This window comes from Bacillus rossius, chromosome 14, assembly GCF_032445375.1.
Source record: "Bacillus rossius redtenbacheri isolate Brsri chromosome 14, Brsri_v3, whole genome shotgun sequence".
Classification (NCBI taxonomy): domain Eukaryota; kingdom Metazoa; phylum Arthropoda; class Insecta; order Phasmatodea; family Bacillidae; genus Bacillus; species Bacillus rossius.
Window position 1 is genome coordinate 47,408,813 of NC_086341.1, and position 24,189 is coordinate 47,433,001.

A 24,189-nucleotide genomic window follows, 5' to 3' on the forward strand; every position below is an offset into this window, starting at 1 on the left:
TTATTTACATTATTATTAATTTATATTTATAAAAAAAAAATTACACTATTATTAATTCAAATTTATTAAGATTTATTTTCTATTTTTTAGTTGGGTTTTCTATATAAAGCGTGTTTTTTAGATTTTTAAACTATTATTTATTTATGCTAAAATCAAGTTTTAAAAGTTAGGGTGTGACTTGAATGTGAGACATTTCTGTTGGGGGTTAAGTTTTTCATAACAACAAAAACATGTTGCATGGAAAGTATATATTTAAATGAAAACCATAATATAATAAAGGATGTGAAACAATTTGAATAAAAATTCTGTACTGGTAAACTAAGTAATTTATCCCAACCCAGATTACTGTGCATCTCTTATTTCAGTACTTAAGGAAAAGATGCTTACGCCGAAGTTATTGTGTTTGGGAAAATAGCAGTCACATTAACGCTTTTTCGTAACTGGAAAATTCACAGTCAGCTCTCAGTTCTCATGTTGTTCAGCTGTTTAGTTTTGAAGTTCGCACTATAATTACTGTATTTTCCCATTGTAACTGGTTGCTGTCGCACAGTGCTTCGTCCTGTGATCTTTGTCAAGGTCATAGTTATCTCCTACACAAAGCATTCAGAATCCAACAGCGCGACCACAGACATAGTGTCGCATTTATGCAGCGTGACCAGAACCATGCGATTTGCAGGCAGGAAATTTGTTTCCCTCCCAAAATTTGAAACTTGCAAACAGCAGCGACCACACGAGTGGGAGGATCGTGCGGGAGAACGCGGGGTATGAGTGGAGGGTCGGGAAGAGGGCTGGCACGGAGCGTGTGTGGTCGTGTTGCAGCGAGGACAGCTACGTGGTGGTGGACTACTGCCAGCGCAGCCTGCTGCAGATGGCCGTGGCGGGCGACGTGCCGCACCTGCCCGTCAAGTTCACCGCCGACCACTCCCGCCACCTGCTGCTGCTCACCATGCTGCAGAACCACGACAACAAGACCGTGGAGATGGTGAGATGCTCTGCCTCCGGTTTCATTCTTTATTTCAAAATGATTCATTTTGTGTATGTAGATGTGACACTGTTATTTTTCATTATTACGTACTTCTGTTGCTTGGGTTTTGTTCCATTTTATAGGACTGGTAAATACTTGATTTTCTGAGTAATGAAAACAATTATGCCATTGTTAATTTGCTTTGAAACGCGTTAAAACCAGGTGAGTGTACTGCAGCCGTCATTGGCTTGCTGTTGACTGTGGTTTATAGTTGTGTAAGACACCTAGTGGTGGTGTGTGTTTGTGTGTGCAAAGCTGTCATCTTGGTGTCTATAACAATTTTTTATAATTCATTTCCTTATATTTTATTTCATTAAAGCGTAGAATATAGTTTATTGAAATGCCTGCAGTTAACTATGAGCAGATGGTCGTTGGTATTTAGTTTTTAATTCATTTTCGGTAAGGGACTTACGATAATACTTTCAATTGACACTGCAATATAGTGTTTGTTAAAGGCAGGGATACCACTTGGAGATTTTCGAAGGCATGTTTTCATAAAAATTTCCTCGCCCGAGGGTGTCCTCAATACTTTTTTGCGTTATGTGAGGAATCAGAGTTAAATGAAATAAAAAATATTAAGCATTGAATAATACCGAAGATTTAAACCATTTGTGCTTGAAACCGTGTAGTTTGGTGTGCACAAGTGGCAGGAGGTGTTGGGTTGTGTGTGAGTGTTGTACGAGAGTGGCTCGGCCGCAGGTGCTGTCCTGCCCGCTGGAGTCGGACCGGCAGCGCTGGCTGGAGGCCGTGACGCCTCCCGCGGCGGCCCCCGGGGAGACGGTGTACCCCGAGTGGGACACGCCCCAGGTCACGGCCGTGCACCCCTACACGGCGCGCCAGCCCGACGAGCTGTCCCTGGGCACGGCGGACGTCGTCAACGTGCTCCGCAAGATGCCCGACGGTGAGCTTGAGGTGTCACCGTTTTCTGCGAGTGCAGTTCATTTCTTTAGATGCAAAAAAATTGAAACCTGCCAGTCCCGTGGCAGTTTGTGAGACTGGGGAGGGTGTGCATTTCATAAGTGATCACCACTTGGCGACTGAAACACTGCGTTCTTTAGGACACAGTTTCAGAAAGTCTGCACGACCAAAGAGGAGAGGAATGCTCGAACCGACTACCACGGAGATCATACCATCACGTAACCTAGCGCTTGGTACAAGCATGTGATCCATCTCTGTAACGTTCGTGAAATCCTTCAAGGAAAAAAAAAAAAATATCTAATACAATTTACTGTTAAATAATGGTGACATGACTGAAGCACTACACCAACTCAAATCATTTGGCATAAACAGAGCACAATTTACAAAATGTGTGCAGCTTTAGATTAATAAATTTAAACAAAGGTATGGGGGGCTAAATGCTTTTAAAACACATTGTAACGTGTCTTCTCATACCATTGACAATTATTCCTTGGCCTGGACTCAAGTTTACTAAATATAAAGTGTATGTGATTGAGAAGGCATAATGCGACAAGGAGCCTTCTGGGATCCCGCTGTGTGCGTCCACTACTTTCCCCTCCCGCGCAAACCAACCACTGCCTCTGTGTCAGTCTTACAAGAGAAACAATGTCGTAACTCACACATTTATGTGATCGCTTGTTTGTTAAATGAGTCACTTCCGAGCATTTTAAGATTGCTGTCGTAACAATACTACACCCTCGGTGTTTGATGTAAAAAAATTTTAATATTTTATATAATAATGTAGACTTGAAACTAAATATACATTTCAATTTGTTGTACAACCCACAAATACGCATTCAAACTTCTTTCAGATGTTAATCAATTGAAAGGCTCTTGCAATAGTATGGATAAGAACATCATTATGAATAAAGTGTAATTAATGGCACAGCTAAAAAATTTTAACTGCACCTATATTTTACCAAAGTGCTTAAGTATCTTGACACAGGAGTAAAAAGTTACAACTCTGCATTAAAAGAAAAAAATTATAACTTAATGTATAGTGCTGGTGTTTTGGATTTTTTGTTTTTGCTTACAATCCTAATTCAACAATCTCCAGTTATGGTATAACAGTGATAATAAACAAAAATAACATAAAGTGTAAAGTAAATCTTTTAACAGGTTAAACTTCCCATACGCGAAAAGTTTTTAACTTTTTTTTTACATTTATTGAATTTTATAAAGCAAACATTATAAGCAGAAAATACACCCTTCGTGGCATGTGCTAAATTGATATTTCCTGCTTATGTTTTTTTTTCCTTATGCCCCCTTGAAAAACTATATAACAGGGTTCTACTGTACCCACAAGACAACGACCCATGACATTGCTACTCTGATCTCAGGTATTTGTGCAATGAACCACAGACTGGTTATTTTTTTATGTCTGCGACTAAATCACGGGTGTCTCTATTTTCTAAAATGGCGTCGATCACCTCGTTGATTGGCGTCGATTAACTTGTGGAAATTGTAGTAATTTGCGCTTGACTTCGAGTATTCACAAAAATGTTGAAATTTTGCGAAAAACTTCAAAAACAGCAGAATTTCATGTTTTCGTTTCAAAATGATTCATTTTGTGTATGTAATGTGCTTTGACTTGAAATGACACTGTTATTTTTTATTATTACGTACTTCTGTTGCATGGGTTTTGTTCCATTTTATAGGACTGGTAAATACTTGATTTTCTGAGTAATGAAAACAAGTATACCGTTGTTAATTTGCTTTGAAACGCGTTAAAACCAGGTGAGTGAACTGCAGCCGTCATTGGCGAGATTGTTTTGTTATAGCTTGCTGTTGACTGTGGTTTGTAGTCTGTGTAAGGCACCTAGTGGTGTTGTGTGTGCAAGCAGTGTGTTCGCTCCTTGCAGCGAGTAAAGCCCCCGCCAAGTCTTGACCAGGCTTCAGGGGGTAGAGGAAGGCCCCAAGAACAATAAACAACGTGAGTGCGGCGTCACGGAACACTGCATGTCCTGTCATGAGTACTGGTTGCTTGATGTACTTCTCGTTTACTCACTGTCCTTTCACATTTTTGTTTTTTAACTTCCTCTGCGTGTCTTGATTTAGTTTTTACTTCCTTAATTTCGTGCGCTTAAAAGCAATTTTTTTTTTATAGTTCATACACCAAACAAATGGAGAATTATTGATTTAGTGCTAGGCGAAAAAAGAAGCAAGGCAGTTTCTGCAATATTTTATATGATAAATCAACATACCTAGATTCATAGGAACATTAAAGTATTTTTTTTTCCTGCGAGTTAGTTGCTTTTCTGTCTTTGCTAAGAGAGTGGCTGACACTATGCATGCTTGTGGGTTAACACAATTTTATCCCAAAGTTATTATGTAGAAATTTATTTTCTGCAGTCCTGTATAACTGATTATGCTAGTTCATGCTAAAGGATTACTTAGCATTCATTTTTTTTTTTGCTCATGCTTGATTAATTTCAGTAGCATAATTTGTCAGGAAAAAAATTTATAAATAATTTTTAAAAAATTCAATTTAAGCAGAAAAAATTATAAATATTGTTTTTTGTAGTGATTAAATATACTATAGTAGTATACTGTATTTACAAAAATTATTAACCACAATGTTGAATTTTTTGTTCAAATTCAATTAATAAAATGCTGAAAATCTGACTGAAAATATATAGAAAATCAGATACTGGATGAAATACAGTCAGGTGTTTTTCTCAATTTACAGCATAACTTTGTTTTTTATATTAGGTATTTGTTTGCAAATATTTTTTTCTCTTTATAGAAACATTTTATTTTTTTCTCTTCTCATTTACTCAGCAATTTAGAAATTTTTGATGAAGTTATATCATCACTTAAGAATATACTAATTTACAAATCTATATTACTAAATTTGTTTAAATTGTTTGTAATTTGACACTTAAACTGCTTAACTATCTGACCATGGCAACCTGATCAAATCAGGAATTCAGTAGACATCTTAATCCTTGAAGTTAACAAATTATTTAAGCTTATAATAAACCCAATTGTATTTTTTTTTTCCTTAGAAAAATTGAATTTGAAAGCATTCTAAGTATTGTTATTTTTTGAATGATTGTGATATGTACTTTTAAAGTCAAAAGATAATTTAGTTTTCTCTTTCAATTTATTAAAATGGCTCAGTTCTTTTCTCATTTCAAATACAAATAAAACTCACAAAGTGCCAGCCATGCAAGCTTTGTTAGTCTCATCTTTGAAAGAAAATTAATTTGAAGAATTTCTTGCAGTTTTGATTTGAAGAAACTGTGTTTTCTAATGTCAATATTTGAGGATAATTTTGATTTATCTCTGTAACTTTTAAAAAGTTGTGGAGTAAGAAATCTGGCGGACTTTCATATGGGGACATTAGAATGAAAAAAAGCAGCACGAGGTAATGAATAATGGGAACTCGTTCTTCTAACAAATTTTTAGTTGTATCTGATGAGATTGTGACAGAATCTTTGTGTTGTCGAAACACAGTGGACGTTCTTCATGCTTTGTACTTTAACTCTCAACTCAATGATAGAAAATCAACTGAACAGACCTGCCAACTCTCACGATTTTGGTGTGAGGCTCACGATTTTAAGGTCCATCTCACGCCCTCACGCCAAAATAGTGTTTCCTAACGATTTTTCGGGGCCCCAAGATTTTGTTTGTAAACGTTACAGAACAAGTTTTACGAAAGCTTACAGTAACGAGTTTCCATCAATACTTGAGTCACGTAAAGGAAGCAATTTTGCGTTTTCTAGCATGTGCCGTGCTGATTTTTCTATCTCGCATAGTGGAAGAGGAGACATTGTGAAACATGTCGCTACAAAAAAACACAACTAACACGTGAAGTGTATTGATTCCAATAAAAAAATTAATTTTGCTGTGAACAGTGATAATAGTGTTACACTAGCAGAATGTTATTTTACATCTTTTTTAGTTGTGGCCCTGCATGATCATTACACGACAGCGCTAAATTATGTTCAACTAAATTAAATCTGCAACCTGTAATTTGTTTAAATAAATTTTGAAGCAGAGACCATGTAACATATGTACCGGTATGTCACTTAAATTTAAAGATTCTCATTTGTTGTTTTTTATATCTAACCTGTATTTATAGGCCTGAAAATTTTTATCGAGGACCTCATGATTTTTTTTAATTTGAATGTTGGCAGGTCTGACTGTAGCAAGAGATTTTAAATTGTCATGCTATCATCCAGAATTTAAAAACTGTGAATAGTAGTTGTGATTAATAGCATGTCTGGAGTGTGTACGGCACAGTTCAGTAATCAAGACAGCTGAATCCATCATTGTGCATTGCCTTCACTTAACAAATATGCAGTGAAACCAACAAACTGCAAGATGTTCAGACATGTTGGGCCAAGTCCTTATGGTACCGAGGCATGGAAAACTACTTAATGCTGCTACTTGAATGACTGTCTTTCATAATCTGACTTCTTCATCATTGGCTTCTTGCATTTACCGTGATTTATCGCATAATCGTCGCCCATTTTACGCTAAAATCCAGTTTGAAAAGTAGGAGTGTGATTTTTATGCAAGAAATGCATTTTTTTTATGTTAAATTTTTCACAAAAACAAAACATGTTGCATGTACTGTTTGATTAATTAAAAATTAAATTATATAAAAGCATGTCAAGAAATATTAATTAGTCATGCATATTTCATTCAACTTAAAGTAAAAAAAAAATTAAAAACTATGACTGAAACGTGAGCTGGAACTAACGTTGTTTACCCATAACTTGTGTTGTCGTAGTACACACTAAACCACGAAGGAGTGCGGGCTATCAAATGTAGTTACTAAGCACGAGTCAGAGCACGCACGTTGCATGCAATCAACGAGCTATCCATACTGATCTTAGACAATATGAGCGTGCATTCTATACTGGCATCTACGCAACCAAACATGAATGATGCCAACTAGTGCTGGCTACGTTTTTATACGCACTGCACAGCGACGATAAACATGTAAAGTTGTAACATTTGAAAAATTCTTTAAAGGAAAATTTACACATCAAGCTACTTCGTATTTCTGTTAATTAAATCAGTAAACATTAATATCCTAACAAATAATGGATTTCAACTGTAAAAGAAATCATTTTATTTGTGAAAAGAAGTTTTTGGGTAGTATCTTACACGGGAAAAAAATAACCTGGGGAAAAAAAATGGCAGGACCAAAACACGACCGTATTGAACGGGAAATCGTATTGTGCGGGTACATCTGTAACATATTCTACTGTAATTGTAATTATCGTATTTTCCCATTGTAACCACCACACTGCCTGACAGCAACTTGAAAACCGATTGCTGTTCCACGGTGCTGTGTCCTGTGTTGCCAAGGTTGGAATCTTAACAGCGGGACCAAAAAACATCATGCTATTTTTAGGTGAGAATTGTTTTTTTTTTTTTTTTTCCAAAACTGGATGCCCTAAAATCACAGTGCGACGATTATGCGATAAAACACGGTACGATGTTGACTCCGTCGCGGATGGATACGCGGCACTTCCTTGAAGCTGCCGCTGTGTGTCGCAAGTAGAAGAGCGCAGGCCGGGAGTTGGTGTAGCGGGCTCTGGTGGTGCACTCACTCCTCACGGCACGGAGCACTGCACGGTTGTAGCACACGGGCGCACACGGGCTGGTGGGGGGGGGGGGGTGGTCCGTCCAGTGTTCGGCATGTGCAGTGAGCACGGTCGCACTTGTTCAATACAGCGACACTTCTTGTCTCTCTCCTTTACAGTTCTATCAGTTTTGGTGAGTAGTATGTTGTTATAGAAACATAGTTTTACAGTGTGTCTGTGACCAAAATTCATAATGACACATTTGTCAGGTTCGGTACCTCACTGCAGTGACACTTGCATACAGCTAATTAGTTGTGCAAAATAGCAATTATTAATTTAATTTTTAAACGTTAGTGATACTTTAAAAAAAAATTAACTAAAGAAAACCATTTTTAAAGTAATATAATTTTTCTGCATTAAAGAAAATTTTGTGAAGGCTTAATTGTATGGCTTGCGTTTGCATCTATTTGTTTAATTACAGGAAATGGTTCCCCAATCTTTTAATTGACTAGGGGAGTGTTAATGATTAAAATTTGTTGTAGCTATGTATTTTTCTATTTATATTTGTAATGTTGACTAACTTGCTTGAAACTATTTTCCTAACGTTATGTCCTCGGTGTATTTTTGAAATATTAGCAGTTAGTGCGTTTGGATTCGTTTTTTGTGTGTGTGTGTGTGTGTGTGTGTGTGTGTGTGTTTGTTGACTTCCTGCTGTTGCTTGCACTCAAAATTACTTACATATATATTTTTGTTTGTCTCCAACTATTTGCACAGTACAATGATTACCACCTGTGCCATAACTGATTAATCAAACTTTCCAAAAATAAAAAATAAAAAAAATTATCTAGCTGTGGCTGTAAAATGTCATTCTGTAATAATAATATAATTTCATTTTTATAATTATTAAATCAGCATGAGTTTTTCTGGGTGAGTTTTGTTTAGTGTTACTGCTATGCTGTGTGTTAGTCTTGAAATTGATCCATGAATATTGATTAGTGATATTTATTTTTACATAGGTATTACATATTGTTGTTATATATTTGGGTAGGTAATACTTGTGGCAATTGGCAAGCAGCAGGTGAAATGAAACCTGTGATGTAATGTGTACGGGGAAAATAATACCTTTCACATAAATCGTACTCATAAAATGAACATATTGTGTTGTCAAATTGCAGCAAATGCAGCTCAAAACCTTCAGTTTATATTGCTTACCTATATCATATAAATTTAATCTCAGCGTAAGATCACCCCAAACTGCCTACGTTGTTTTGTTTTCCTGCAGTTCCTGTTTCACTTCATTCACCAAGTTTGCCCATATGATAGTGTGCTAGGGGTGGCTAGATCTGGGGGGATGGAGTGGTTTTAATGTTTTAATATTTTGGAAGTCGAATGGTGACTTGTAAGTAGTCAGAAAAAATAGCTATATAAAAAGTATTGTATTGTTGAACAACTTCTATGTAATACCGAATTTTGAATCATTTTCTTTTAAGAAAATCACCTGAATACATTACATTTTTTTTTCTTTTCTCTGAGAGCTGGGGGAGGCACCTCCCCCCTGCCCCCGAGTATGGGTGCCCATGTCGCTCACTTGGTGACCCCGATAATGACTGCTTGTTCAGTGATGCTCCAGGTCGTCTTAGCCACGTGGTGCAAATCCAGTCCTTCATCCACCCCTTGCTCTGGACACAGACGTGAGTGCCAGGCGGAAACTGGTGATTCTTGGGCGTGGTCTTTCCTTTCAAAATAACAATAGCAGTGACTGCCAGCATCACAGTTAGCTGCAGCTTTTCGTAGACTGTTGTTTTCAATAAGCTGGAAGCACCTCTCATTGATCGTTGTCAGAAGAAACTGGTGTTTGATCTGTATTTACAATCTGCCAGAGGATATACAAGTTTTGCTGCCGAAGAGGGTTCATGTGAAAATTTATTACTTTTTCGGTGTAATCCATCAAAGATTTTGGCGCAGGGATGCACGGCGACATAGCGACAGGTTGTTACGACGCGTGAAGCTCGTAATCCACCCATTCACTGCTCGCTCTGAAATGTGCCTGTACTATGTTATTTTCATGTGCTGTTTCCCGCGTTTTCACCTTCACCATTTCATGGCTAACACTGCAGCCATCGCTTCTCAGTTCATGCATATATTCTAGCAAACCAGCCTCGATTTGTGGAAACATTCCCGTTGTAGGTCCGCGAAAGGCACGCCGCGAAGAATTGGGTGTTCTGGAGTGTGATTTTAATATTTCTCCAGCTCCGCACAAGTTTTTCCCTAACGGTAAACTCTCGTTCTGAGGCCCTGTTCCCATGAAGAATCTGTAAACTGCATCTCTTTAAGCTTAAAGCTCGCCGCATAACTGGTCAACTTTGGCATACCACAACTTTGTATGATCTCGTATATTATATTTTTTTGATGAAAAACCATCTGATAAGAACAGTCTGCCATCTTTTCACGTTTTTGTTATCGGGCTGAGAGTAACAATAAAAATAAAATAGGGTGGGATAGAAGGTTGTAAAAAATCACTGTCATAGTGTTGTGGCAGCTGAGATTCCCTTCCGTGACCGGGAAGGGAAGGGTCGCAAAAGGACGGAGAGTAGTGGGTGGCTTCCCTCCCTCCTGATCAGTAACAAAGTGAGGACTACACCGGCAGCCTTGACAGTGCTGAAACAAGGCACACAAAGACTTCACCGAGTTGCCCTCCTGTGTCGTAGTGGTGAAAAAAATTGTCACCGGTTGGTGGTTGGAGAGTTTGTGCTGCAATTCTTATTTGAGGGCCACAGTTACAATGAAATAATTAGTTCCCCCCCCCCCCCCCCCCTGAAATTCTAGGCGTGACCGATATGCAGGGGCATCTCTTGTGCGGGTAAATACGGGTACTTACATATCCACCTCTCTTTATGTGTGTCTGTATATCTCTCTACACACGCACACATACACGTCGGTCTATATAAATGGAAATTTTAAAAATCTATATTTTTACCTGTCACATGTGTGACACACACATCTAAAAAAAACGCGTGCATTTGAATGCAGATGTTGTGTGGACATTTCGAAGCAATCGGTGAAGAACTTGCGTAGATTTACATGGATGAAGTGTTGTGAGCGTGTCGGTGTGCGGTGTGCGCAGGCTGGTACCAGGGGGAGCGACTGCGCGACGGGGAGACGGGCTGGTTCCCGGGCAACCACACGGTGGAGGTGGGGTCGGCCCACGTGCGCGCTCGCAACCTGAAGCAGCGCTACCGCCTGCTGGCGCTCTCAGGCAACTACCTGGCGCAGGCCCGGGAGAAGGGCAGCCGGTAGACACTCAGTGTTTCATCACGTCTGCGAGTGTTTTTTTCAATGCCGTTATGTGAGTGTTCTTGTATTTTCTATTACCATTATTTAAAAGAATTAAACCTCTGTAACATAAAAACTACTGTGATAAAACTAACGTAATTCTGTTTCAAATGTTGATGGTATTTTACTATGTTCATGTATCGATTACCATAAATACCATTACTATGATATTTTAAATTTTTTTAAATTTGTATTTATTACAATGCATTATGTAAAACAATACAACTATAAATTTTGATCCAAAAACCTGCGTGAAGCAGATAAGTATAGTTTCTATGTTATGTACTTAAAAGATTCACACGAGTCATACCTATGTCCCCGATGTGTTGATCTGACGATTTTCGATGTTACATGAAAATGCATCAGCAAGAAAAAGTATTTTTGTACCTAGTTATGATATTGTTAAACTGTGTATTATAAATTATTAATATAAAATAAACAAAATATATTGTTATGCAAATTGTTGTTTCTTTTCGTTGCAAAGTTATTATTTTGTATACTATTATGTAATAATAAGAAATTAAATTGTCTTTACCTTTTATTCAAAGATTGATAAAGTTATCCTATTGGATGAATCAAAAACCACCAGTAATATTTTTCAAGTGTCTTGTGAATGGGACATTGCAGAAGTTTGCTTTAGGCCGTTGTGAAATAGAAAGCTACATTTCGCAGTGGAATACATAACATGTTGCCAAGCCAATGTTATTTAAACAGAGAGATGGTTATGAATCTTCGTTCTTGATTACCTGTTGACGTTATAACAAATTTTCATGAACAAAACCATGTAGTGTTTCTCTTTCTCCCTTCTGACTTTCTCAAAAATTACCCTCAAGGCTTTCAAATAAGAATGTTTGTATTCTTAAATATGTGACTGCTCAGAAATATTTAAAACATAGTGTAACAGTTACTTATCTCACCACACACTATCATTGATGCAGCATGTATACAACTAGGCCAAGCAGAGCAGCTGGTAACTGTTGCAACTACGTGGCGTCGAAGAAGTAGCGGAAGTACAGCCACATCAAGCAGCAAAGAGCAAAAGCGTGTTGACGTTCCACCATTACTACACTAGAACCTCGACTGTATGAACCACGGAACCACTTACCGTATTAACCTGTGCATGGGTCGCACATTTTATGCTGTTTTTTGGTGTAAAAATGTGTACTGTAACCTATATACAAATATATAGTGGTAGAATATGTGTGTAAATAACTAACCTATGTTGGTTTTTAATAAAGATAACTTCACGAGTAAGTACAATATGTTTATTGAAATTATCTGAGCAGTGTTGTGAAGCTCCGTGAGCAGCGCAGCTACGAGCAAGCACGTGACGTGTCTGCCGTGCTGCACGGACAAGGAGAGGAGGGAGAAATTTAAAAATAAACCAGCCAGAGAGAGAGAGACAGCAATAGTGTGCGTGAGGCCGTGTAGCAGTGTTGACGGTTTTCCCTCCCTCTCTTCTTTGTAAATGTTCCTTGAACCGGCACCCACACAATTAGCATGTCTATCTTGACAGGTGTTCATGATGCATCTGTGCCCAATGAATGAGATTGCCCACGCTTTCAACTGAACATACCGTGACAAAACTGCAGCCATCGCTGGTGTTCATAAGGGCACCTCGCGGTAACGCAGGTGCTAGTCTATGGACAGAGCTTGCCGCCTGACCCGCCAACACCCTCCTGTAGTAAACAAAGACAAGCCCGGGTTGTACTTATTACGTGCCAATAAGCTGAGAAAAGGAACACTTCACTTGTATCCACGGAACTCTAGTGAAGACAGATATACGCAGGGGCGATCCTTCTGCGGGTAAATATGGTATTTAATGAAGCAATTTTAAGAGTACATTATCAGGAACTGTCAAAAAGTAGGAAATTTTGCCACCAAAATATGTAAAATTGAAAAGAAAAAAAAATTTAAAAATCATAATGAAGCCTATAAACATATATGGGTAATTCTCATAAAATCTCGAAATTCTTGTCCCTACAGTTTTTGCAAAAATAACCGACATATGATGGCAAATAATTTTTCCTTGAAAGGAACATTACTGAGGGTAATAGTGTTGGTTATAATTTTTTAACCATAAGGGTATCTTTAAAAAATAAATATATAGTACCTTGAAAATCATTCCCTCACTATGTCCCAAACTCCAGATTCTAATAGGTACTTTCAAATTTTGAAATCAAAATATTTTTAAAATTTTGTGTGCGAATTTGACTATTTTATTAAAAATACAATGGATTTTTCAGATTTATTTGAATTTGAAATAAAAAGTTATGAACAAGTTTTCAAATATATTTTTTACATGTGTCCCTAAAAAAAAATATATATATATACGTATATATCATTCCCACACACCTTTACCAACAGTTGATACATGAACTCACTTTTAATTATTCATGAATACTCTCATTGGTTTTTGATAGTTGGCAGTACTGTCAAATGTTCCGAATGATTAATTTGTCTTACGCGTGTCAGAATATCTGTAGCAAAAATATTTTATGAAAAATATTCAAAGAATACGTTTTCACCCGTCATTCCATCACACTGAAGAAAAACAGAGGTAATTACTATATATAAATATTAATTGCACTGTGAAGTAGATTTTTAGAGATAGTAAACTTACACAAAAATTCAGAAGTAACTAAAGGTTATGTTGCAACTTGCAAGATTTTTTTAGGTAATGTTTCATTTTGTCATTCCCTCATTTCAAATTAAAATGAGGGAATGACTTTTTATGAGGTAATAACTTTTAAACTAGTCTAACTTGGTTTTTTTTATTTCTTTGCTTATATAATTCTTGAATTTATAAATTTTCTTGTTTTAGGACCAAATAATGGCAAGAAAAAAGAGATTATCTGATGCAGAAGCGTAATTAAAAAAGAAAGAATATGATAGGAAAACTTCGCCAAAAAAATCATAGCATTCCGTGGAACTCAAAAAATTTGCCAGTTTGTGTTTACTGGTAATTATGCTGGAATTCAGAAGCCTTTCTTGTTCTCAATGTGTGGAAAAATGTAGTCATTTTCATCTGGGATACTACTAGTCTCGATAAAATCCTTGCATTTCGACAAAGAGTAGTGAAGTACAAACTTGGTCACATGGACATTCTTCTTTTAAGTTTTGATGTAGGTGATCATGTTCTTATCAGATGGAACAACGAAATTTACCCTGGGAAAATAATTTTGGTTACTGAAGAAGCCGGTTCATGAAGTGTATGGATAGAGGAATCAAATCCTGGAGGCGGCCAACAAGCGAGGATGAGCAGTTGTGCCTCTGGACAGATGTTCCACAGAAAATTCAACCTCTAAAATCGATCAGAATAGTAGGTAGTATGTTGTTCAGTAAGAGAAATAGATCAGGTCAAGTTGTAAGATTTAAGATTAGACTCGATAGCAAGATTGTAATGTAGACTGTGATCTATGAACGACTATTATACTGTTATACTATTTGAGACTGAATAGGCTAATATAAAGATTTTAAAAGTGTGTTCTAAAATCTTTATGAGAGATTAAGAAAGTTCCTAAGGAAGTAAAATATTTTTGTTAATCGTCCATTTATAGTTTATTGTTGCAGTGCCATTATACAAAAGTAGTTTCAAGTAAAGTAATATCTTCAAATTGCAATATTAGTAATACTTTATAATTTTTAAGTTAATATTCCTTAGAACAGTTATAAAAATATTTTGAAACTAAATAAGACTTTCTATAAAAAAGAATAATATTTTTTTATTAAGGAGCATGAATTGCCTGTAAAGATCATTCCCTCACTCAAGTTTTTAAATCATTCTCGTAATTCACTTCAAATAAGTTTATTCTGGGTACCACTATATTAGTACAATCTAGTAACATAAGTACTACAAAATTAACAAAAAAAATCCAGATTAATTAAAAAAATTTCTATTTATTTATTTCTAGCTAATCACGGAATTTCATTATATTTATGTATAAACTTTTTCGGCGTATATTTTGTGTGGGTTTTAATATTCTCAATATTCTCTCAGACATTCCCCTTGGAAATGTGGCAGCAGTAGATTCTGGGACATGACTGGGTACATGTGAAACTCGTCCGGCAGGCTAGCGGCACTGAGGCATTGTGGCATTGTGGCATTGTGGCGTGGTATTGGTTTACATTTTTCAGGGCTGAAACTCATCCCTCCCAAAGATGTCTCCTCCCGCCTCTCATACAACTATCCCTCCCCTCTCAAGGCCTGCGACGACAGCCAACAAACACACCACACACTGTTGCATCGTCTGTTCCTGGTAAAATTATTATTGCTATTAATACTATTAGAACACTACTGAAGACAGATATATGGTGCAACCCATATTCGAGGATGACCCTTGCTGTTAAAAAGTTGGGTTTTTTGGCTCAAAACTAAGGGGGGCCTCTCATATGCGAGTAAATAAGGTATGTATCTAAGCATACTATATTGACCACAAGTAATGACCACATGTCAAATTTGGTTACGGGTTTTCAACTATACCTTCATTTGTGATTAAGTACAGACTGGTTTGAAGACATTATAAAGAAACCCACCAAGTATCGAGAAATTACTAATCAAGTTTGATAATCAACATTTTGTCTATTTCCATGTGTTTTCCAGGTTTTGAAGACACCTTTTCAATTCCCTGAGTTTACCTATTTTATAGATGGTTGTTTATCTACAAGAGAAGAAGAAAAACGAAAATATGTTTCATTATACAGAAACACATCAATTAGTAAAAAATAAACTTTATTTGACCAGTGTTTTTTTTGAACAGAAAAATAAAAAACAGTCTTACTTAGACATAAAAACTCATATATCTATTAAAAAAACTCATCCAAAAAAAATTAGTACATTTATAATTGCACAGTAAGAGTGGAATGTCTGGACCACGTCACAGTGTGCACACAGTACATACAGTGGAGTGTGCGAAACACTGGGTGTTCACTGTAACAACACCTACTAGACATGCACCACTAGCCTGCAGTGAAGAAACCAAACTTTTAGAGTTTACAACAGTCAACTCAAAAAAGACAAAGTATTTAAGGGGTTGTAAGTATCGTAAAATACGTTGAAAACTGTGTAAGCAGTTGCTGTACAGTTCACCATTTTACACTACATACAAACACATTCGCAACCACATTACAACCCTTCAATCAGTCAACATTAAATAAAAACTTTATCTGGAGAAAAAAAATATTACTACTATAAGTATCACAATGATGTAAATCTTCCATCACCATTTAGTTCTCTGCAACATGTTAAACCGAGTAGCCAAGAAAACAGAACTTTACATTAAATAAAAATGCTTTACATGTAAATAAACCCAACTGGAATGAGCACTTTGTTATGTAACATACTGTTAAGTGTGAAAGTTAGTTACGTATTACTAAACAAAATGTGTACACCGTGAACCCTGGCATTTGCTACAAGACAAAACTAACACTTGTCATCAAAATGTTACCTGCTTCCGCGATCAATCTGCGTCTCCACTGTTCCTCACCCCGGTAACCTTTAAGACCTTAAAAAAACTAACCAAATATGTTAGTGCATTCTGTTTTTAAAATAACTCCGTGAATACCAGCGTTTCCTCACAGAAAACATGCTGACACGCAGCAGGTATCATTTGCACCATCGACCCAGAAACATCCTGTTTCTACAAGGACTTTTTATTCCACGGTGCAGAAACAAGACAGTTTTCTTACACGTCCTTGTTAGTTCATGTGCCTAAAATTTATTTTATGAACATACATTTAGTATATTTCCACTTAAAAAAAAAAAAATTTAAAAGATAAAAAAAAGAAAAGAAAATAATACTTGTATATAAATGTGGCCAGTGAGATCCCTAATGAGATGTTACACAAGAATAAAAAGTCCCAGTTCCCCCTGTATTCAGAATAATATGAACATCTCACATGCAACCCCGTAATACTGGAACTGACACTGCATCAGTCATTTCAGCTCTCTCAGTCTTCACTTCCTTCTGATCACACATCGCTATCAAGATAAATAAAATTGCTTTCAGGTTAACTTCGTTGTGTGTTTGCACTTCCAAGAGTCCAATTGTCCTCTGGAAATAAAATACTGCGCAATTAAGGATACCCAACAAACATTCATTACGTATGCAATGCATAGTTTTAACTCAATATTGTTACCAAAGTGTTTTATAGCATACACATCATTCTTGGCTGATTGCTGGACAATTAATTTTAAATGCAAATCGTGGGCAAAATGTGTCACAAATGTGCCGTATGTTTTTTTGGCGATCTGTTGCATGTATTAAGTTCACATTGCTGTCGACTGGGCCCATGGGAAGCCTGTGTTTCACAGATCCCCGATCAGTCCCCAAACACATCTGAAGTTCGCCGCTCGCTTGCGCAACTTAGAGGCGGGAATAAAAACACCATTTTGTGAGAATTCTTACATTTTCACAATTTAGGAATGATTTAAACATCGCAGGCCAAACCTGACCAAATTTTCATTTTACTCAAAATCATTTAGACAAAAATTCAACCTTACTGGGGAAAATAATAATAAAAATATATATATATATATTTTTTAAACAATTTTTCTTCTGTAACAGACCTAACCTAACCAAATGTCACTAACTGCAAATGAAAAGCAATGCCTGAATTATGCTAGCAATGACATGGGGCCAGTCTTCACGCTACTTTGCTGCTGTGACAGTACACAGTACACACCTTTGAAACTAAACAGCTTAAGCTCAGACCCTACGAAACCTAAATATATTGCCAAAAATATTTTTTAAAACAAACAAATAATCATGATTACAAAAGGTTAGCAAAAATTCAGACTTTCATATTATCGTTTAGCGTACTTTCCTTTCAAACATATGGCCTGTAAAGACATATGCAGACACTAACTTGCAGTAAAGTAATTTTTATTTGCTGAAAATTCTCAATAAATTTAATTAGTTGAACGAATGTTCCCCTCCTAATTATTTGCTGGAACTTTAATGGTGAATTGCCTCATTTATAAATACTGATCACAAATGGTTACAAACTTACGAAGAACTTGACAAACCCCAAATTAGTCACAAAGCAATATCTTTCAAATTATCTCTTATCAAAATAAATTTCAGAATAAATTAGCACATAAAATAATAATACTAATATTGAACAAATTTAGAAGCATTTCCAGGCAACTTTAAGTATATACAAAAAACAAATTTCCTACAAATTATTGTAAGTTGAAGTACTGCTCTTAATGATCACCACCAATATTTAATACAAAATTGTTTGACGTAATTATTTACAAAAGGAAATTACTAATGTATCACATTGAAGCGTTTTAAATAACTGAAGAAGCTATCATTATGTGTGTTATTTTATAATTAATAGATTAATACCTTTTCCAAGAGTTTAAAAAAAAGACACAATTAATTTAATTTTTGACGAGAATGATACGACCACCACACACTTTGTGAGATTGCACGTTACTTCAAAGTACTTCCTCCTGGTGCTTACTAACACAACACTGTTTCAATAACATTTTCCCTTCCTGCTCACTCATTGTGCATGGGGCTTACACTACATTGCAAGACGACGTTGAAGTAATTTATACAAACAGATGACATCACAACAGTGACACAACAATTTAAAAATAAATGCATTCGGGAACAGGGAACCACATGAAACAACGAGTGCTCCACAGCAGTGTTCACTCGCGACCCTCGCGCAGCTGTTAGAAAAGTATCAAAAATAGAAAAGGCCTAGCGGGGCGGGTCCTACGCCCTCGGCCGGGAGTCCTTGGTGCTGAAGAGCTTCCTGACGAAGTACACCTGCAGCACGGTGGTCGAGGTGATGGCCAGGATCTGCGCGATCGACCACTTGAGCACGTAGCTGTTGTTGTCGACCAGCACGTTGTAGTCGCGCGTCTCTCGCCCCCGGGAGCTGTGCTGGAACTGCAGCATCTCGTTGATGTTGCGCTCCACCGTCTTGATCGACTCCTGCCAACACCAACCACCGTCGCCACTCCGCAACACCAGGGGCGTAGCCAGGGGAGGGTTTTAGGGGTTCAACCCCCCCCCCCCCCCCCTAGCACCAAATCTTTAATTCACTCAAACAAATTTCATATTAAAATTAATAAAATTTTTACCATTAAAATATTTAAATTTAAGAACCGAAAACTGCTAAAATAGCACTATTTTACACCTTAAAATCCAAATTTTCCTGGGGGAGGACCCCCGGACCCCCCACTTTAATACGGGGGGGCCCACGCTTCTTAAACCCCCCCCCATACGCAAATCCTGGCTACGCCACTGCGCAACACTACCATTCACAAGAGATAGTGAACTGTTTACTCCAGTTTTTATCGCAACAAATTTGATTAAGGTTTTCTTAATAAAACCAGCAAATCTCTCTGAGAAAACACCAAATATTTGTGCTACAAAATTTCTCCTTTAAATATGGCACACAAAAAATTACTTTACAAATCATTTTTATTTGGACTAGCTATAACTAATCTTCGAAAAATATATATTGTTAAACATATCTGAAAAATGTACTGTTTATAGTTTTATTAATTATTTGAATTTTTTTTTTCCCAATATCTAACCTTCTCCAAGAAACATGTGAATGTTTCTGAACACAAGTGAGTGACTTTGTGGCTCAGTCTGAAGCATGGTGACCCACGTAGCAGGTGTCTGAGGGACAACACAGCACTCGGTCCCGCACCCGGGACTCCAGGTACGACTGCCGGCTGCACGCACAGTGTCATGCCACACGGCGAAGCTCGTAGGTCAAACCACGGCTCTTTGCACAGGACTTCACTGCTGCCACAGCGCCCAACGCATGCCCTCAACCTGCGCGCTCACTCCTCTCCCCGTATCTCCCGACCGACACACTCCGTCGCCTCTGTGCTGTTCCCTCGGTCGTATTCTGTTTCGCTGCTGTGTAGTCCGCTTGCGTGTCACCTCATCTATTCCCCACTGCTTGAAACTTGCTGCCTCTAAAAAAGTGCGAGAGGTATAGTTAGAGCCATGATTATTATTTCTCGAATTCATTTCACTTTCTAAAAAATTGGAGAATCAGTTTACTTAATACTTGGTTCATCTGACTGGGAAGTCTGATGACGTCTGGTCCACCCCACCCCTCCCTTCCTCCTAGTCACAGCCCATTGAGTCCCGACGGAGAATACAACCTGCTTCTGTACCCAGCTCTGGACTGTTAATATTACACAGTTTTTACAAAGTCACTTTTGGTTTGAAAATTTTAGTTTTTTTTTTTTTAAGCAAAGACAGTTGATTTATTTGCTAAAACGTTTCACTGTTCCTAGTCAGTGTGTGATACGCAGTATGCGGTGATTAAACACTAAAAGTTTTATCTATTGATTTTCTTGATGTAGGAAATAGCAAAGTGTCCATTCTGCTTTCTACTGGTTCTCAGTTTGTTTTTAGTTCTTAAAAAAACAGATTCTCGGTTCTAGGATAACCTCAACACAATTTCCAGTCAAATGATATGTCCTCAAGGCGTGATCATTTATTCACTTACGAGGCATCAGCTCCTGACCACAAACAAGTCACTTAGCCTCAAGGTAGCACAGTTGCTTCACATCTCACTAGATGATGGAGCAGCCTGTGGCTCGGCAGTATCTGATAGTGCATGTTAACAACAGTTCTTGCTGGGACAGTATTTAGTGTGGGAAATGCTTTGTGAAAGCTTGTGATTGAAGTGCCGTCACTCACCGTGAAGTTCCCCACGCTCAGGTCCAGCTCCTCCACCTCCTTGGTGTACTGGTCCCACTTGTCGTACCTGCGCACACGTCACGTCACACGTCTCCCGCTCCCCCGTCACAGCGCAGCAGAGCACTTGCTTCAACTAGCCGTCTCCTCAGATAACTACTTACTGGGTTAGCAAAGCATTTTTTTCTTTTTTAATAGTATAATATAAAATATACAGGATTAAAAATATTTTACTGCAAAACTCTTGCAAATATTTATTTTTTCTTCCCCCCGAAAGTACAGCATTTTTTATTTTGTCAATATTTACGATTGCATGGCAAAAATGTTCAGTCACAGTATCCAATCTTTGGTGCAGAGTGTGGATTTTAAAACTTTTGAAAAAAAAAGAAAAGCTAATTAACTCTAAAATTAGACACATTTTGAATTTTGTTATTTTCACTGAGAATAACAATTAATTGGCTCATCAACTGTTCTCAGCTTGACGTTAAATTACGGGACAACCTGATACGCACACAAAACAATCACGTCTGATGTTGGCGTGTGACTGCTGAAGCTAGCACTCACACAGATCAACTCTAGATACCTGAGCACGCACGCTCCACAGAGTACTTCTGCAAGCCGCGCAGCGTGGCGCGGATCTCGGCAGCACGCAACATGCAGCGTGCCAATCAACGGCAGTGCACATCGTACTTCACTTATGTTTTGATATCACAGGGCCTTGTACGTCATTAGTGTGTGGCCCGGCGGACACTCCATAACAGAGGTTCGTGACATCGCCCGGAAAACAACCAGGTATCAGGATCATACCAAAAGTATCAAGGGATAAACTTGGATATGCCATTATTTATTTACAATTTGTGACATTTGCGTTGCACACCAACGCCGTTAAAATGCTACAGGGGTGTGCACGACATGAATAACAAAAACAAAACAAACACTAGACAAGAACAAGAAAACATGCAAATATAAAATTAATAAAAATGGACAAACTACATAGGACAACAAACAACGGACACAACATGTAAAAAAAAATAAGTTTTTACTGTTTAGTTAGTAGTTTCAGAAAGATCACAATTATTATAATTTGTTTTAAGTCTGAATAGATCATCATTGTTTCTATTTGTGGTGCATAAGTTGAAATGAAACGGTTGTGCAAAGAAGGTAGCCTACTCTTATGGCAGTGTTATCTAGCAAACATTCACAATAAATTTTAGAATTATAACAGTTTTTTTTTTATAAAAGTGCACATAAGTACATTCTTCAAAGAGAGAAACAAAATTAGGTTGAGTAATTTGTTGGTAAATTATGAGTATAATTAGTTTTGTTTGAATATTTTCAATTTTATTACTGTCAGTTGAATAAATACTATTCCAAACTATTGAAGAATATTCAAGTTTAGATCTAATTAATGAATAAAAAAAAAAACAGAATAGAGTCAGGAGACGTTACATAGTAAGGTATGTATTAAATTAAGGTAAGCGTTCTACGAGAACCGGGGATTATAGAATTAACACGTTTGTGAAAAAAATTATTTGGAGTCTAAATAAATAATTCCAAGTCTATTAGAGATGAGTGTATAATTGGAATGCTGTCTATAAAGTATTCATGCTTAATTGGTAGATATTTTCTTGAGACAAAAAAATTATTTTTGTTTTTGCTTTGTTAAGTGATATTTCATTTAATTTGCACGAATTATCAATTTCATTAATATCAGAAAATGCTGTAGTATGTATATCCATTAACATATTTGTATTTTTTAACAAATGCAAATATACAGAAACATGTCCAACATTTTGGTGACTTCCTAATCACAATATTCCCCCGACTGGTCAGACACACGGACGCACCGTGACCTGTGGCACGGCCGGAAGGAGGCCGTGCTGTCTCACCGTATGACGGTGATGTAGATGTTGACGAGCTTGGCCGCGAAGCGCGAGAACTGGTTGTCGACGCAGACGCTGTAGTAGCCGCCCACCGACTGCTGCTCCTGGTACTCCGCGCTGGGACGCCACTGGTACGGGTGCAGGATCCGGCCGTCGGGGTGCTTCACCGCGAAGCCCGCCATGCCGTCGCCCCCTCGGAGCACCTACGCAAGCCCCGCACGCACCTCCGAGGTCCCAGGCCTCCGCCCCTACACCCCCCACTCCCTGCGTGTTCTTTGCCATACTTTGTGGTGTTGGAAGCAATTGCACAAACCGTGGGGAAGATGATGATAATAGGCATGTGTTAATACCTTCTTACTGTGGTTTAGTTGATCATTGGCTAAATTTTTAACTGTTCCATAATGTGACTGTATGTAGTTTGGAATGTGGCAGTAGTTGAGACTGTTTGCAAGTGGGTGAGAAGGTTAGTAATGTAATGTATCTTCGTATTTCACACCACTAGTTACTGTTTGATATTTTTAATATACGTTTCCAAGGTAGTTGCAGATTGTTATGAAGTGAAAGGTAAGTTCAGTTACGTCCGCTACACTAATAATAAATTGTATTTAATAAATAATGATATTTATACGTATCTGATGTAGCTGAAATGACCTAACCAACAATTCCAAAGATTTTACAGTAATTTAAATGTAACTATCCTAACCAAATGTTCTAGTGGTTAACCCACTGAAATATTATAATGCCCTTTAACAGGATTAGAAAACTGTTACAACTGTAAATTAATGCATTAATGCATTTTTTATACCCCTCTTGACAATAATTACGTGGGTACGTATAGTCAACATATAGTCAACATTTTAAAGAATAATATACTGTCCATAATAAGCTAACATTAGTGACAATATAGAATAATGGGTCTAACCATGGTAAAATCAGATTGTCCACTAAATTATGGAGGAAAAACGTGACAATATTCATATTTCTGACCTGCCCCTTTACACTGGTTACTCCTGGTATTCTACTGCAATGTAGGAATAAGTGAGGGAAGATATCACACCTTGTATCTATTTTGACAAAGTATCAGTCTTCACGTGTTAAAGCCAACTAGTGGGATCGTACAATACTTAAATCTTCTGTACTGCAATTTGCGCCATGTGTTCATCAGCGATTTAACAAACATATGTTTGCATCATCACTTATATCTATCTATCTCATTTATTCAAACTGAATCATAAGACTGTAATTTACATTCAGTGTTCTGTAGCATGAGGACATAATACCAACACCAAAGTGTGTTCCCAGAAATGTATTTACCTGAAAGCTCACATAGAAAGTGGCACCGGGGTTAACATACTGAAAATAACAGTCTTCCTTGCCAGGGTCAATATGAACTTTGTAGTCCATCGCAACAGCTGGAAGATTCTCGTACCATGGTAAAGTAGTTGTTTCAGACTCACAATTAATTATATCTACAAAATATATTAAAGTAAACAAAATCCTGACAGCTGTTAACATTTTGAAACAAACGGGTCGAAATATTATATTCGTAATATCGATTGTACTTTCGATCAGCACGTTTATAAAAACAAGAAGTAATTGAAAAATAATATTATTTAAATTGAAATAAAAAACTAAAAAAATATATTTTTATGTTTTTACATACTATTTCGAGACCATTGCAATAATTTTCCTTTTGTGTCTTACCAATTATATCTTACCAAAACAAAACAAAAAAGTTTTTGATATTAGCTTAAATATAGGGG

General features: G+C 37.2%; 2 protein-coding genes across 4 annotated transcripts in view; one reads left to right on the forward strand and one right to left on the reverse strand.

Annotated features, from left to right (window-relative positions):
• Positions 1-11,317, forward strand: part of LOC134538883 (rho guanine nucleotide exchange factor 15-like) — a 134,293-nt gene extending 122,976 nt beyond the window's left edge. For 2 of the 3 annotated variants that reach the window (XM_063380473.1, XM_063380475.1), the window contains 3 exons: positions 820-982; positions 1,724-1,925; positions 10,649-11,317. In XM_063380473.1, coding sequence (XP_063236543.1) covers positions 820-982; positions 1,724-1,925; positions 10,649-10,821 — 538 coding nt within the window. In that variant the 3' untranslated portion in view covers positions 10,822-11,317. Of the gene's footprint in view, positions 1-819; positions 983-1,723; positions 1,926-3,843; positions 3,915-10,648 lie in introns of all 3 variants that reach the window. The other variant, XM_063380474.1, reaches the window with a different exon arrangement.
• A 4,255-nt stretch (positions 11,318-15,572) lies between these two features.
• LOC134538884 (transmembrane emp24 domain-containing protein 5) lies at positions 15,573-23,984 on the reverse strand. The gene is made up of 4 exons (XM_063380476.1): positions 23,741-23,984; positions 22,433-22,629; positions 20,547-20,613; positions 15,573-18,809 (listed from the first exon to the last, which is right to left on the reverse strand). The coding sequence occupies exons 1-4, from the start codon at positions 23,939-23,941 to the stop codon at positions 18,588-18,590; spliced, it is 687 nt and encodes a 228-aa protein (XP_063236546.1). The 5' UTR covers positions 23,942-23,984; the 3' UTR covers positions 15,573-18,587.
• Positions 23,985-24,189: the final 205 nt, after the last annotated feature.